General features: G+C 41.3%; 1 protein-coding gene across 1 annotated transcript in view; it reads left to right on the top strand.

Moving 5' to 3' along the window:
* LRRC31 (leucine rich repeat containing 31) overlaps positions 1-17,629 on the top strand; it is a gene marked incomplete at its 3' end in the record, with an annotated part of 34,350 nt that extends 16,721 nt beyond the window's left edge. The window contains 4 exon segments of the mRNA XM_082625264.1: positions 6,678-6,697; positions 6,701-6,845; positions 11,840-12,007; positions 17,298-17,629. Coding sequence (XP_082481390.1) covers positions 6,678-6,697; positions 6,701-6,845; positions 11,840-12,007; positions 17,298-17,629 — 665 coding nt within the window.

Below are 17,629 nucleotides of genomic sequence, written 5' to 3' on the forward strand. Positions count from 1 at the left end.
ATTTTTTTTTCTTAAATTCCATATATATGTGTTAGCATACAGTATTTGTCTTTCTCTTTCTGACTGACTTCACTCTGTATGACAGACTCTAGGTCTATCCACCTCATTACAAATAGCTCAATTTCATTTCTTTTTATGGCTGAGTAATATTCCATTGTATATATGTGCCACATCTTCTTTATCCATTCATCCGATGATGGACACTTAGGTTGTTTCCATCTCCGGGCTATTGTAAATAGGGCTGCTATGAACATTTTGGTACATGTCTCTTTTTGAATTATGGTTTTCTCAGGGTATATGCCCAGTAGTGGGATTGCTGGGTCATATGGTAGTTCTATTTGTAGTTTTTTAAGGAACCTCCATACCGTTCTCCATAGCGGCTGTACCAATTCACATTCCCACCAGCAGTGCAAGAGTGTTCCCTTTTTTCCACACCCTCTCCAGCATTTATTGTTTCTAGATTTTTTGATGATGGCCATTCTGACTGGTGTGAGATGATATCTCATTGTAGTTTTGATTTGCATTTCTCTAATGAGTAAAGATGTTGAGCATCCTTTCATGTGTTTGTTGGCAGTCTGTATATCTTCTGTGGAGAACTGTCTATTTAGGTCTTCTGCCCATTTTTGGATTGGGTTGTTTGTTTTTTTGTTATTGAGCTGCATGAGCTGCTTATAAATTTTGGAGATTAATCCTTTGTCAGTTGCTTCATTTGCAAATATTTTCTCCCATTCTGAGGGTTGTCTTTTGGTCTTGTTTATGGTTTCCTTTGCTGTGCAAAAGCTTTTAAGTTTCATTAGGTCCCATGTGTTTATTTTTGTCTTTATTTCCATTTCTCTAGGAGGTGGGTCAAAAAGGATCTTGCTGTGATTTATGTCATAGAGTGTTCTGCCTATGTTTTCCTCTAAGAGTTTGATAGTGTCTGGCCTTACATTTAGGTCTTTAATCCATTTTGAGCTTATTTTTGTGTATGGTGTTAGGGAATGATCTAATCTCATACTTTTACATGTCCCTATCCAATTTTCCCAGCACCACTTATTGAAGAGATTGTCCTTTCTCCACTGTACATTCCTGCCTCCTTTATCAAAGATAAGGTGACCATATGTCCGTGGGTTTAACTCTGGGCTTTCTATCCTGTTCCATTGATCTATCTTTCTGTTTTTGTGCCAGTACCATACTGTCTTGATTACTGTAGCTTTGTAGTATAGTCTGAAGTCAGGGAGCCTGATTCCTCCAGCTCCATTTTTCGTTCTCAAGATTGCTTTGGCTATTCGGGGTCTTTTGTGTTTCCATACAAATTGTGAAATTTTTTGTTCTAGTTCTGTGAAAAATGCCAGTGGTAGTTTGATAGGGATTGCATTGAACCTGTAGATTGCTTTGGGTAGTAGAGTCATTTTCACAATGTTGATTCTTCCAATCCAAGAACATGGTACATCTCTCCATCTATTTGTATCATCTTTAATTTCTTTCATCAGTGTCTTATAATTTTCTGCATACAGGTCTTTTGTCTCCTTAGGTAGGTTTATTCCTAGATATTTTATTCTTTTTGTTGCAATGGTAAATGGGAGTGTTTCCTTGATTTCTCTTTCAGATTTTTCATCATCAGTATATAGGAATGCCAGAGATTTCTGTGCATTAATTTTGTATCCTGCAACTTTACCAAATTCATTGATTAACTCTAGTAGTTTTCTGGTAGCATCTTTAGGATTCTCTATGTATAGTATCATGTCATCTGCAAACAGTGACAGCTTTACTTCTTCTTTTCCAATTTGGATTCCTTTTATTTCCTTTTCTTCTCTGATTGCTGTGGCTAAAACTTCCAAAACTAGGTTGAATAAGAGTGGTGAAAGTGGGCAACCTTGTCTAGTTCCTGATCTTAGTGGAAATGGTTTCAGTTTTTCACCATTGAGGACGATGCTGGCTGTGGGTTTGTCATATATGGCCTTTATTATGTTGAGGAAAGTTCCCTCTATGCCTACTTTCTGCAGGGTTTTTATCATAAATGGGTGTTGAATTTTGTCGAAAGCTTTCTCTGCATCTATTGAGATGATCATATGGTTTTTCTCCTTCAGTTTGTTAATATGGTGTATCACGTTGATTGATTTGCGTATATTGAAGAATCCTTGCATTCCTGGAATAAACCCCACTTGATCATGGTGTATGATCCTTTTAATGTGCTGTTGGATTCTGTTTGCTAGTATTTTGTGGAGGATTTTTGCATCTATGTTCATCAGTGATATTGGCCTGTAGTTTTCTTTCTTTGTGACATCCTTGCCTGGTTTTGGTATCAAGGTGATGGTGGCCTCGTAGAATGAGTTTGGGAGTGTTCCTCCCTCTGCTATATTTTGGAAGAGTTTCAGAAGGACAGGTGTTAGCTCTTCTCTAAATGCTTGATAGAATTCGCCTGTGAAGCCATCTGGTCCTGGGCTTTTGTTTGTTGGAAGATTTTTTATCACAGTTTCAATTTCAGTGCTTGTGATTGGTCTGTTCATATTTTCTATTTCTTCCTGATTCAGTCTTGGCAGGTTGTGCATTTCTAAGAATTTGTCCATTTCTTCCAGGTTGTCCATTTTATTGGCATAGAGTTGCTTATAGTAATCTCTCATGATCTTTTTTATTTCTGTAGTGTCAGTTGTTACTTCTCCTTTTTCATTTCTAATTCTATTGATTTGAGTCTTCTCCCTTTTTTTCTTGATGAGTCTGGCTAATGGTTTATCAATTTTGTTTATCTTCTCAAAGAACCAGCTTTTAGTTTTATTGACCTTTGCTATTGTTTCCTTCATTTCTTTTTCATTTATTTCTGATCTGATTTTTATGGTTTCTTTCCTTCTGCTAACTTTTGTGTTTTTTTGTTCTTCTTTCTCTAATTGCTTTAGGTGCAAGGTTAGGTTGTTTATTCGAGATGTTTCCTGTTTCTTAAGGTGGGATTGTATTGCTATAAACTTCCCTCTTAGCACTGCTTTTGCTGCATCCCATAGGTTTTGGGTCGTCGTGTCTCCATTGTCATTTGTTTCTAGGTATTTTTTAATTTCCTCTTTGATTTCTTCAGTGATCACTTCGTTATTAAGTAGTGTATTGTTTAGCCTCCATGTGTTTGTATTTTTTACAGCTCTTTTCCTGTAATTGATATCTAGTCTCATAGCATTGTGGTCGGAAAAGATACTTGATACAATTTCAATTTTCTTAAATTTACCAAGGCTTGATTTGTGACCCAAGATATGATCTATCCTGGAGAATGTTCCATGAGCACTTGAGAAAAATGTGTATTCTGTTGTTTTTGGATGGAATGTCCTATAAATATCAATTAAGTCCATCTTGTTTAATGTATCATTTAAAGCTTGTGTTTCCTTATTTATTTTCATTTTGGATGATCTGTCCATTGGTGAAAGTGGGGTGTTAAAGTCCCCTACTATGAGTGTGTTACTGTCGATTTCTCCTTTTATGGCTGTTAGTATTTGCCTTATGTATTGAGGTGCTCCTATGTTTGGTGCATAAATATTTACAATTGTTATATCTTCTTCTTGGATCGATCCCTTGATCATTATGTAGTGTCCTTCTTTGTCTCTTCTAGTAGTCCTTATTTTAAAGTCTATTTTGTCTGATATGAGAATTGCTACTCCAGCTTTCTTTTGGTTTCCATTTGCATGGAATATCTTTTTCCATCCCCTTACTTTCAGTCTGTATGTGTCTCTAGGTCTGAAGTGGGTCTCTTGTAGACAGCATATAGATGGGTCTTGTTTTTGTATCCATTCAGCCACTCTGTGTCTTTTGGTGGGAGCATTTAGTCCATTTACATTTAAGGTAATTATCGATATGTATGTTCCTATTCCCATTTTCTTAATTGTTTTGGGTTCATTATTGTAGGTCTTTTCCTTCTGTTGTGTTTCTTGCCTAGAGAAGTTCCTTTAGCATTTGTTGTAAAGCTGGTTTGGTGGTGCTGAACTCTCTCAGCTTTTGCTTGTCTGTAAACGTTTTAATTTCTCCATCAAATCTGAATGAGATCCTTGCTGGGTAGAGTAATCTTGGTTGCAGGTTTTTCTCCTTCATCACTTTAAGTATGTCCTGCCACTCCCTTCTGGCTTGTAGAGTTTCTGCTGAGAGATCAGCTGTTATCCTGATGGGGATTCCCTTGTGTGTTATTTGTTGTTTTTGCCTTGCTGCTTTTAATATGATTTCTTTGTGTTTAATTTTTGACAGTTTGATTAATATGTGTCTTGGCGTATTTCTCCTTGGATTTATTCTGTATGGGACTCTCTGTGCCTCTTGGACTTGATTAACTATTTCCTTTCCCATATTAGGGAAGTTTTCAACTATAATCTCTTCAAATATTTTCTCAGTCCCTTTCTTTTTCTCTTCTTCTTCTGGAACCCCTATAATTCGAATGTTGGTGCGTTTAATGTTGTCCCAGAGGTCTCTGAGACTGTCCTCTGTTCTTTTCATTCTTTTTTCTTTATTTTGCTCTGCAGCAGTTATTTCCACTATTTTATCTTCCACCTCACTTATCCGTTCTTCTGCCTCAGTTATTCTGCTATTGATCCCATCTAGAGTATTTTTTATTTCATTTATTGTGTTTTTAATCGATGCTTGATTCATCTTTAGTTCTTCTAGGTCCTTGTTAACTGTTTCTTGCATTTTGTCTATTCTATTTCCGAGATTTTGTATCTGGGAAATAGAATCTTGGATCATCTTTACCATCATTATTCTGAATTCTTTTTCAGGTAGAGTGCCTATTACCTCTTCATTTGTTAGGTCTGGTGGGTTTTTATCTTGCTCCTTCTCCTGCTGTGTGTTTTTCTGTCTTCTCATTTTGCTTATGTTACTGTGTTTGGGGTCTCCTTTTTGCAGGCTGCAGGTTCGTAGTTCCTGTTGTTTTTGGTGTCTGTCCCCAGTGGCTAAGGTTGGTTTAGTGGGTTGTGTAGGCTTCCTGGTGGAGGGGACTAGTGCCTGTGTTCTGGTGGATGAGGCTGGATCTTGTCTTTCTGGTGGGCAGGTCCACGTCTGGTGGTGTGTTTTGGGGTGTCTGTGGACTTTTTATGATTTTAGGCCACCTCTCTGCTAATGGGTGGCGTTGTGTTCCTGTCTTGCTAGTTGTTTGGCTTAGGGTGTCCAGCACTGTAGCCTGCTGGTCGTTGAGTGAAGCTGGGTGCTGGTGTTGAGATGGAGATCTCTGGAAGATTTTCGCCGTTTGATATTATGTGGAGCTGGGAGGTCTCTTGTGGACCAGTGTCCTGAAGTTGGCTCTCCCACCTCAGAGGCACAGCACTGACTCCTGGCTCCTCAATTTGGGATGATGTGTTGTCTATTCGTGTATTCCACAGATGCAGGGTACATCAAGTTGATTGTGGAGCTTTAATCCGCTGCTTCTGAGGCTGCTGGGAGAGGTTTCCCTTTCTCTTCTTTGTTCTCACAGCTCCTAGGTCTCAGCTTTGGATTTGGCCCCGCCTCTGCGTGTAGGTCGCCGGAGGGCGTCTGTTCTTCGCTCAGATAGGACAGGGTTAAAGGAGCAGCCTCTTCGGGGACTCTGGCTCACTCAGGCCAGGAGGGAGGGAGGGGCACGGAGTGCGGGGCGAGCCTGCAGCGGCAGAGGTCGGCGTGACGTTGCACCAGCCCGAGGCGCACCGTGCGTTCTCCCAGGGAAGCCGCCCCTGGATCCCGGGACTCCGGCAGTGGCGGGCTGCACAGGCTCCCGGAAGGGCGGTGTGGGCAGTGACCTGCGCTCGCACACAGGCTTCTTGGCGGCGGCAGCAGCAGCCCCAGCGTCCCACGCCTGTCACTGGGCTCCGCGCTTTCAGTCGCGACTCGCGCCCGTCCGTGGAGCCCCTTTAAGCAGCGCTCTTAATCCCCTCTCCTCGCGCACCAGGAAACCAAGAGGGAAGAAAAAGTCTCTTGCCTCTTCGGCAGCTCTAGAGTTTTCCCGGACTCCCTCCCGGCTAGCTGTGGCACATTAGCCCCCTTCAGGCTGAGTTCTCGCCACCAGCCCCAGTCCTCTCCCTGCGCTCTGACCGAAGCCCGAGCCTCAGCTTCCAGCACTGCGTGCCCCGGCGGGCGAGCAGACAAGCCTCTCGGGCTGGTGAGTGCCGCTCGGCACCGATCCTCTGTGCGGGAATCTCTCCGCTTTGCCCTACCCAGGTATGTGGGGAGTTTCTTGCCTTTTGGGAGGTCTGGGGTCTTCTGCCAGCGTTCAGTAGGTGTTCTGTAGGAGTTGTTCCACGTGTAGCTGTATTTCTGGTGTATCCGTGGGAAGGAAGGTGATCTCCGCGTCTTTCTCTTCCGCCATCTTACCCGGTTGTCCCAAAGTCTTTGCTCTTAACTTCTAGCCTTGAGAGAGGTTTGGAGAAGAGCCCAAGCTGCACATTGGGAAGAATGGCTGGTGTGTATGTGGTGTGTAATTGTGTGTAAGGCAGGGCAGGAGTCAGAGAGGGAAGAGCTGTGCTTGCTGATCAAGAAGACAGTGGGGGCTTCCCTGGTGGCGCAGTGGTTGAGAGTCCGCCTGCCGATGCAGGGGACGCGGGTCTGTGCCCCGGTCCGGGAAGATCCCACATGCCGTGGAGCGGCTGGGCCCGTGAGCCATGGCCGCTGAGCCTGCGCGTCCGGAGCCTGTGCAGACTGTGGGACCCTAACACCCAGAAGACCCTTTGTGAGATGCTGCCTAAAACATGTCACTGTTGATGTTTTAATAGCCCAGGTTATCCCTTTTCTCTAGAGTTTTCAAGAATTGGATTTATCTGCCAACAGAAAGATGGGCAGCTCTTCTGAAAACCTACTCAGCAGGCTCCGATTTTTACCAGCATTGAAGTCACTGTTACTCAACAACTGTGCTTTGGAAAGTGAGACTTTTACTGCTTTGGGTAAGAGCATTCCCCAAATCCCTGCAGGCACTGGTAACATAACATCTGAGAAGGGAGGCCTCTCTTTGCCTACAAATGAATTTCATTCCAAGGCTCAGCTGTAGGCAACGTAAAGTATTAATTTGTCTTTCTTTCAGGAAATATGCTTTCTTGAAAGTGACTTTCAAAGCCACATGAATGATTTCTGGCATTGTAAATTTAACATTTAAAATTTAAAGTGTACACAGTTGGCCCTTTGTAACCATGGGTTCCAAATCCGTGGATTCAACTGACAGCAAATCGAAAATATTCAGAAAAAAATTTCCGGAAAGTTCCAAAAAGCAAAACTTGAATTTGTCTCATTCAGGCGACCATTTACACAGATAGCATTTACATTGTAATAGGTATTATAAGTAATCTAGAGTTGATTTAAAGTATATGGGAGGATGTGCATAGGTTATACGCCAATACTGTGCCATTTTATATAAGGGACCTGAGCTTCCATGGATTTTGGTGTCTGCAGGGTGTCCTGGAAACAATGCCCCTGTAGATACGGAGGGACGGCTGTATAACCAACTCTGAAGGCTCACATTCCTGGTAACTTGTACAGTATAATTTGGAATTACTGGAAAGGGAGGCATTTACTAGTGTGTGAGCCTAGCTGGCTGCCTAGTACCTAGTCCCAACAGGGTTTGTTGTCCTCTCTCAGGAATCTTGGCGTGCCTGAAGACCATGGATATAGCCTGGCCTACATCAGGGATTTACTAAATCTGACATTTCTGCCTATGCTGGGGCAAGGGCACTGTCAGCGAGTAGAGGGAGACATTTTGACGCAAAGGGACTTTGCCCAATTTTCCCAAATATACCACGCAGGCATCCAACACTTTAAGCACATGGTTCCAGGGTCCTCAACCACCTCCAGCTTCAGTGATTCACTGGAGAGACTCACAGATCTCACTGCTGAGATTTATTACAACAAAGGGATACAAGGCAAAATCAGCAAAGGGAAACATGCATGGGGCAGAGTCCAGAGGAAACCAGGCCCAAGCTTCCAAGATTCCTTTCCCAGCAGAGTCACAAGGATGCGCTCCGTTCCTGCAGCACGTTGTGAAGACATGGTCTGAAATGTTTCCTGAGAAGGCTCGCCTGACCCTTCAAGTCCAGGGTTTTTAGTGGGGCTTGGTCATGCAGGCACCCTCTACGAAGCACATACCAAAATTCCAGACTCACAGAAGGAAAGCTAGTGTTCAGCATAAATCATCTTATTTGTACACAAACACTGTAGGCACAACAAACCACCCTTATACGTTAGGGAATGGTGACAACACTTCCAAATTCCAAGTTTCCAGATGTCAGCCAAGGGCCAACCTTGCCAGCAGGACTTTGTAGGGATAGTGGTCTCAGGCCTGTTAGGTTAATTCTGTTTTGTACACATGCACAAGACTAGTGCGGTTGGATTCTGGTGCTTCCTGGGTAACAGTGAAAACAGAGCCCTTCTCTCTGACCTTCCCTCAAGGGTTATGTCTGTTGACACTCCCTTAAAAATGAATTGTCCTATGGACCCAACAGGGCTATTTTAATGAAATAAAGGCATTCTATTAATAAAAAATAACAAGTAGTTATTTATTAATATCTGTTAATAAAAATAAGTACATATAATTTATCCCAAATTCTAAGAACTCTCTATTTAGGGTACTCCTGCTCTCCTTTTCAGCCCAAGTATTCTGTTCGACCCACAGGGTCTTGGTCCTTGTCATGTACTGCTCCCAGCCTTCCCCCAGCACTGCTCATCTCATTGGCCACGTGTCTGGATGGGGAAAAGTAGCAGGATATGTATGCTTCTTAACCTGAGGTCCACGGCTCCTTCCTTAAGAGAGTCAGTCTATAGTTATGCCTGGGCAGGGGGCTGTGAACTCCCTAAAACTGATTCCAATTCTTTTGTTGGTGGGGAACATATGGTACATTTTTCTGGCTCCAAAGCACCTGGGATCAGACATCTGAAAGCAAATCCTGGCTCTGGCTCTCATGACCTGAGGTACTTAACAACTCTGTGCTTCAGTTTCCTTGTCTGTAAATGGAATAATAGGATCATATCTCATAGGGTTGTAAGAATTAAATGGGTTATTACATGTGAAGTTCTTGGAAATGTGCCTGGCTCATAGTAAATGCTCAATAAATGCCAATTGTTAATATTATTATGGGGAGATTGTCTATAAATTTTACTTAAAAAGTAAATTTTGGGACTTCCCTGGCGCTCCAGTGGTTAAGACTCCGCACTTGCACTGCAGGGGTGCAGCTTCCATCCCTGGTCGGGGAGCTGAGATCCCACATACCACACGGTGTGGCCAAAAAAAAAAAAGTAAATTTTATTGTAAAAGCCAGCGGTTGCCTGGAGAACCTCTGGTAAAATCCAGATTCCTTCATGTGATCTAACAGGCCCCCTGGCAGCTCTCCCCCTTGCTCCCTGAACCCAGCCTCAGTTGGCTTCTTTCTGTTCCTTCATATCACCGAGTTCTCTCCTGCCTTTGACCTTCCTGTTCTCTAGAATTCCCTACCCCCTAGTGTTTCCTGGGGAGCTCTGATTGCAGGTCTCAGTGTAAATGTCCCCTTTTAAGACAGCCCCTCTCTGAATTAGAAGTCCCTGTATCTTCCTTATAGCCTTTATCAGAATTTATAGTTATGTATTTACTTGTGTGGTTTTATAATGTTGATACTTCTCCCAGATTGTTACCCTCTTGAGGGCAGGGATTGTGTTTATTCTTCACTGCATCCTTCAAAGCACATTTTCGGTATTAGTTAAGTAAGTCAGTAAGTAGATACGCAGGTTAGTAGATAGATAGACAGACATACAGACAGACAAACAAATTTCTCAAAGGGGGCTATAATCCCCAAAATGGCTAGGTAAACACACACACACACACACACACACACACACACACATACCCCACATTCCACTGCTCAGACTAATGTTGTTAGGAAAATTTCACAAAAAAATAAATTTGGGGACAACATGAGATTTCATAAATATACTTCCTAGATGGAAAATGTTGAATATTTTTAAAGAAAATTTTGTTTTTAACTTTGTGTCTTCTGCCATCAGAAGGCACAACTCTTTTCAATTATAGCTACACAATCAATGGATCATAATCAAATAGATATTACACAAAATTACATCATCTGACATAAATCTTTAGACAGTCCCTGACTTACAACGGTTTGACTTCACACTTTTTGACTTTAAGGTGGTGTAAAAGCTATACACATTCAGTAGAAAACGTACTTAGAATTTTGAATTTTGATCTTCTCCTGGCCTAGTAATATATACGTGGTGCAATACTCATGCCATCACGAGGGTAAACTTAACAATCACTCTGTACCCAGACAACCACTCTGTTTTCCACTTTCAGTATGGTATTCAATAAATTACATGAGATATTCAACATTTTAGTATAAAACAGGCTTTGTGTTAGATGATTTTATCCAACCATGGGCTAATATAAATGTTCTGAGCATGTTTAAGTAGGCTAGGCAAAGTTATGATGGTCAGAAGGTTAGGTGTATTACATTCATTTTTTACTTAATATATTTTCAACTTATTGGGACGTAACCCCACCATAAGTTGAGGGAGACCTGTTTAATTCAATTTGAATTAAGAAGTAAATCAACAATAAAAAAAAGAAGTAAATCAAGTAAATACATATTTCTCTGCATCACTTTGAGAAAAGAAAGTTCCATTTCTTATTGATAGGTCTCTGTACCATAGGAGTGGGAGTGTGCTCTTGTTAGATATTATAAAAAGGAATATATATCTACCCCTCAAATGTATATTATTTTTTAGAAAGAAGGCAGAATAGTTTAAAATGTAATTAATGGCTATACCTCGTGGATAAGTTGCTCTGGTTAATTTTTTTTTTTTTTTTTTTTGCAGTACACGGACCTCTCACTGTTGTGGCCTCTCCCATTGTGGATCACAGGCTCCGGACGCACAGGCTCAGTGGCCATGGCTCACGGGCCCAGCCACTCCGCGGCATGTGGGATCTTCCCGGACCGGGGCACGAACCCGTGTCCCCTGCATCAGCAGGTGGACTCTCAACCACTGAGCCACCAGGGAAGCCCTCTGGTTAATTTTAATGTTAGGCAAAACCGAGAACTAAGCAGAAAATCTTTGAATTTCCTTTAAAAATCTTTCCAATATACACTATTTCCCTTCTTTGTCTCTGTTAACTGCAGTTAAGTAAACACAAATACATTTTGGTGTTTCAGAGTTCTAGGGAGGTTTGGCCTTGCCTCTGAATTTCAACAGCGACCAGGACATGTAAAACCAGGACACACTCTGGAAATCATGACTAGCTGTGAAAACTGTTCATCTCTTTCTCCCTCTTAAATGTGAAGTGAAGGAAAGAAATCCCAGTCAATAGTGAATTCCATTTAATCAACTTTTAAAATTATTTATTTATTTATTTATTTATTGGCTGCGTTGGGTCTTCATTGCTGCACGTGGGCTTTCTCTAGTTGCAGTGAGCTGGGACTACTCTTAGTTGCAGTACGCGGGCTTCTCATTGCAGTGGCTTCTCTTGTTGTGGAGCATGGGCTCTAGGCGCACAGGCTTCAGTAGTTGTGGCACGGGGGCTCAGTAGTTGTGGCTTGCGGACTCTAGAGCACAGGCTCAGTAGTTGTGGCTCACGGGCCCAGTTGCTCCGCGGCATGTGGGATCTTCCTGGACCAGGGCTCAAACCCATGTCCCTTGCATTGGCAGACAGACTCTTAACCACTGCGCCACCAGGGAAGTCCCCATTTAATCAAGTTTTACTTTTCTAAAGTTTCCAACATTTCTCCCAAATAAAAGTAGACAACCTAAATTGAGGCCATGAATTTCAGGCAGGAGAAACGGTCTCTACAACTGTCTTAACCTCACTGATAGTAATATGTTGCCCTAGCCTAGGTTCCTCAAATTCAAGACTTATGACCTCTAAGGAAACCTAAATTATTGCTATTTTTATCGCTGTCAATTTCAGCTGAAGTCTCCATTCACCTCCCTGCTCTGGAAATAGTCAGCCTTTCTTGGAATAAGTGTGTTGGCAGCAACCTAAAGCTGCTCCTGGAAACGCTAAAGCTTTCAACGTCCCTTCGGGTGCTGAGGCTGAGCAGCTGTTCCCTGGTGACAGAGGACGTGGCTCTTCTGGGTTTTACCTACTGGTTCCATCCAAAGCAGTCCTGGCACTCAGAGCCCAGTGTGCCTGCCCTGCCGCTCCAGGGCAAGGGAGGTGGAGAAGGCAGCGAGGCCTGGAGCTAAGCCCTCTGTGCAGCTTCCCTGCTCCCTGACATCTGCTTAGGAGAGAGCTGGTTAAATCAGATAAGGGCAATTCTAAAACCAAAAAGACAGTGGAAAGTGTTTCATAAAAGGAGATGGAGGAATTTCCCTGGCGGTTCAGTGGTTAGGACTCCACACTTTCACTCCCGGGGGCGAGGGTTCGACCCCTGGTTGGGGAACTAAGATCCCACAAGCCACAAGGTGCGGCCAAACATTAAAAAAAAAAAGAAGAAGATAAAAAGGAGATAGACATAGATATGGTGGTGGAAGAAGGAGGATTACCTGATGTAGAATAGAAAGTTGGAACACTGGATGTGGATGGGTGAGGCTTCTTGTCCTTGAGAGGTGTGTGCATGTGTGGATTTTGTTTACGCCTATACCCACCTTGGCTCAGCTGGGTGCAGTTTTCTGTGTTCACTTACTGTTCCCTGTGGATAAATTATGCATAAGCAAACAAGAAATTTGTGTTATGCTCACACTGTTCTCTGATATTTCAATCTAGTTGGAACAAATATGTGTTTTCAAAACAAGTGTTATGGCCAAACACTGTAATTGGAAGATGTGGACAAATCATTGTGATTTTATTTTGCATTTCCCTAATGACTAATGATGGTGAGCATATTTTTATGTGTTTATCTGTGTTTATCTGTAAACTGTATATATTCCTTGGTGCAGTGTCTGTTCTAATCTTTTGCCTAATTTAAAAAACTGGATAGTTTGTTTTCTTCTTAATGAGAGTTCTTTAGATTTTCTGGATACAAGTCTTTTATCAGATCTATAACTTGCAAATATTTTCTCTCAGTCTGTAACTTGTCTTCTCATCCCCTTAACAGTGTCTTTTGCATAGCACGACTTTCAGTTTTTTTTTTTTTTTTTTAATATTTATTTATTTGGCTGTGCCGGGTTTTAGTTGCAGCATGCGGGACCTTCGTTGCAGCATGAGGGAGCTTTTAGTGTGGCATGCGGGATCTAGTTCCCTGACCAGGGATCAAACCTGGCCCACTGCATTGGGAGTGCGGAGTCTTAACTGCTGGACCACCAGGGAAGTCCCAAGACTTTCAGTTTTGATAAAGATCTATTTATCTATTTGCTAATTTGATGGGTAGGGCTTTCTGTGTTGCATCTTAGAACTTTTTGCAAAACCCAAGTTCTCAAGGATTTTCCTAGATTTTCTTCTAAAAGGTTTACATTTACATTTTACATTTTGACTTATTATCCATTTTGAGTATTTTTGTACAAGGTGTGAAATATGAGCTGAAAATATTTTTGCATATGACAGCTCAACTATTCACGCACCATTAGTTGAAAAGACTCATTGAATTGCCTTTGCATTTTTGTCAGAAATCAATTGACCAGTTTGTGAGGGTCTATTTTTGGTCTGTTCTGTTCCATTGGTCTATGCATCTATTCTTTTACTGACACCATAGTGTCTCTTTTTTTTTTTTTTTTTAATTTATTTATTTATTTATTTATGGCTGTGTTGGGTCTTCGTTTCTGTGTGAGGGCTTTCTCTAGTTGTGGCAAGTGGGGGCCACTCCTCAACACGGTGCGCGGGCCTCTCACTATCGCGGCCTCTCCTGTTGCGGAGCACAGGCTCCAGACGCGCAGGCTCAGCAGCTGTGGCTCACGGGGCCAGCCGCTCCGTGGCATGTGGGATCTTCCCAGACCAGGACTCGAACCCGTGTGCCCTGCATTGGCAGGCGGACTCTCAACCACTGCGCCACCAGGGAAGCCCCCACCATAGTGTCTTGATTACTATAGCTTTATAGTAAGCCTTGAAATCAGGTAGCATGGGCATTCTGACTTTGTTCTTCTTTTTCAAAATCATTTTGGTTATTCTAGTTCCTTGACACTTCCATATAAATTTTAGCATCAGCTGATGCTTTGGAATTTTGATTGGGATTGCATTGGATCTATAGGTAAATTCAGGGAGAAATGACATCTTAACTATATTGAGCACTCCCATCCATGAACACAGTATATTTCTTTTTTTATTTAGGTCCTCTTTGATTTATTTCATTGGTGTTTTGTAGTTTCTACCATGCAGATCCTACATATACTTTGTTAAATTTATATCTAAGTATTTAATTTTTTGGTGCTATTATAAACGGTACTGGTTTCTAAATTTTGATTCCCAATTGGTCATTGCTAGTATGTAGAAATACAATTGATTTTTGTATATTGACATTTTATACTGAGACCTTGCTAAACTCATCTATTAGTTCTATGAGATTTTTGGTAGCTGCTGTAGGATTTTCTACATAGGCAATCATGTCATCTATAATTAGAGTCAGCTTTATTTCATCCTGTCTAGTCTCTATACCTTTTATTTCTTTTTCTTGGTTATTTAACTGGCTAGGATTTCCAGTAGATGTTGAATGAGGTGAGAGCAGACATCCCTGCCTTGTTCTCAATATTGGGGGAAAAGCACTCAGTCTTTCCCATTAAGTATAATGTTAGCTATAGGTTTTTGTTTGTGTTTTGTAGATGTGCCCTTTATCAGGTAAAGGAATCCTAATCTGGCTAGATTTCTTATAATGAATTGAAGATATTTTGTTGAGGATGTTTGTGGCTATGTTCATGAGAGATAATTGCCTAATAGTTTTTTTGTAATATCTTTTTCTGGCTTTGGTATCAGGGTAATAATGATCTCAGAAAATGAGTTGGCAAGTGTTCCTACCTCTTCTATTTCCTGGAAAGATTTTGTAGACTTGGTATTATTTTTTCATTAACTTGAAACTTCATAGAATTGACCACTGAACCTGTCTAAACTTGGAGTTTTCTTTGTGAGAAGTTTTAAATTACAAATCCAGTTCAAAAAATAGATATAGCACCATTCAGGTTATCTTTTTCTTCTTGAGTTTTGGCACTTTGTGTCTTCCAAGGAATCGGCCCATTTTACTTAGGTCGAATTTATGGAAATAAAGTTGTTTTCTTATAATCCTGTTAATGTCTGCTAATCACTCTGACTACTTCTTCTGTGACCTCCTTCCTCTTCAACCACCTGCTGAGAAAATTCTCTGCTTTTAAAGGGCTCCTGTGAGTAGGTTAACCTCTCTTGGGTCTGCGTTTCTTAAACTCAGGTGTGCCATGTAATATAACCCAATCATGGGAATCCATCATATACACAGTCCTAGGAATTAGGGTGGAAATCTTGGGGTCACCTTAGAATTCTGATTACCACAAGAGGTTTATCAATATTATCAATCTTCTAAAAAAATAAGCCTTTGGTTTGTTTTGTTTTCCTGAACTGGACACCACTAAACATATTTAAATTATTTCATTTAAAGTTATTAAAATTTGCTTCTTCAATTTTTAATGTTTTTGGTCTGCATCATATTTTATTAATCATAGCTCCAGCCATTATATATTGTTTCTTAATTTTTACTACCAGGTTTTCTTCCTCAGGTCAAATTTATACTTTTACATTTTGTCAAGGCTATTTTTTGTTCTTTCAATTTTTAGTCAATGACAAGTATTGCTGTGTGTGGCTTTAAGCATTGCCACTTAACTGTTTTGATTATTTCTAATAGAAACTTTAAGAATTTGTTAATCCCTAGTAGTTTGTGTTTTATTCTTTTGTAAATAACAGCATTGGTTTTTTTCATATAGTAGGCTACAAAAATAGTATTTTCATGACCCATGATACTATTACCCAGATTTAAAAATATATAATGCATATAAAATACTAAAATATAATAAATGGAGTACCCACATCATTGGAAAATTCAAATGGTATAGGAAAGGTAAAACAATGTCTGAGATTTGCTTTAAAATACTAAAAAACAAACAAACAAAAAGTAGGGGAAGGGGACTGGATGAGCCAAGATCAGTGTAATGAAAATAGCGTTGAAGCTGATTGATGGGAACATGGGAGTTCTCACTCCTATTCCATCTACTTTTTATATGTTTGAAAATGTCTGTAATAGAAAATTTTCCAAAGGGAAAAAGCATGCACATTATCTTTAACTCTTAGCTAGGTCTTGAGAACATGGTGAGTAATGTTCCGAGACAGAAAGATAGGAAGGGACATGATCAACATGAACACCTAGGGACCAAATGCAGCTCTTGAGTGTCCTGACTGGGATGATGAAAATGATGGGGATGGAGCATCCCACTTGGTGTGGAAGCCATGATGTGTGAGGAATGATTGAAGGACCAGGGCATGTTTAGGCCTATAGGGGGAACATTTGAGGGGACCTGACTGTTGTCCAACATTGCATGGTTGGCACAAGGAAGGAACTGAAGTTCCCAGCAGGCTGAGGTGGGCAGTGGGGAAAGTCAGATAGGGCCTAGAGGCATGGCTTCCTCCCGCTGAGAGTTGCTTCCCTCTGTTGGGGCAACCTGAAGAGGGACTTCAGGCAGAGTTGGGCTGGTCCCCAGTAGAGAAGCTGTGAGAGGGATTTCTCTCTGATCATCCATCAGGTTGAATGAGGAGCCCTTCAAGGTCCCTTCCAACTCTGAGATTCTACACATCTCATCTCTGTAATCCATTCCTGTTTTTGGCTGAAAAGGGAAGCATGTCCTGTCTGCTTTGGCTGTCTCTCCTAGCTCCTTTTCTTAGCTTCGTCATTAACTGTTATTTATTGAGAGCCATTATGGGTAGTACTGTGATATGTACTATTCAAAGGAAAACTTGATCCATGTATTAAAGTCTCTAATTGACCCATGAATTAGAAATTATCCAAGCATATTTTGCCCATGGAAAGTGCTCAATTAAATAACTGTTGAATGAACAATGAATAAGCAATGAATAATTAAACAGCATTAAACAGCAAGAAAACTATTCAGAAATGGTCCTGAGTTAAAGCCAGTGAGCCATCACTCTTCACCTTTAATTAGAGAAAGTCTGCAGTAAGAGTTGGGACTCCAGTGGAGCAGAGAGCAGGAACTCGACAAAAAAAGGCACTCTTTGGAATGGGATTTGGAAAGAGAAAGAAAAATCCATTTTCAAGCTATACATGAAATGCAGAGAGGAAATTTGTTACTAGAGTAATTTCAGATGCCCTGAATAAAACTGCTAGCTAATAACATTTCATTACTAAGTATCAGTCTTTTCATTACGAATCCTGGAGCTACTGTGTTGTGTTATTGGAAGTGGGAAATGGTCACACTAGAAAGTATCCTTGGCTTTTAGCATTTAGAGTGATTTTGTTTTTCAGCATCGGTAATCCAGACAGGTCACCTGGCCAGGCTGCGGAAGCTGGACCTGAGCTATAATGAGAGCATCTGTGATGCAGAATGGACCATCTTCTGCCAAAACCTGTGGCTCCTCAAAGAGTTAACCGAGCTGGATATTAGCTTTCAGCCATCAGCTTTTCGGGAGTGTGGGCAATGGTTTAGACACTTGTTATGTGCCGTGACCAAACTTCCTGAGATCACCGAGATAGGAATGAAGAGGTGGGTCCTCCCAGCCTCACAGGAGGAAGAACTAGAAGGCTTTGACCAAGATCACAAAAGCAGCATTCACTTTGACCATGGTGGGTTTCAGTAA

Source organism: Mesoplodon mirus (genome assembly GCF_964341445.2).
Source record: "Mesoplodon mirus genome assembly, chromosome: 6".
NCBI lineage: Eukaryota > Metazoa > Chordata > Mammalia > Artiodactyla > Ziphiidae > Mesoplodon > Mesoplodon mirus.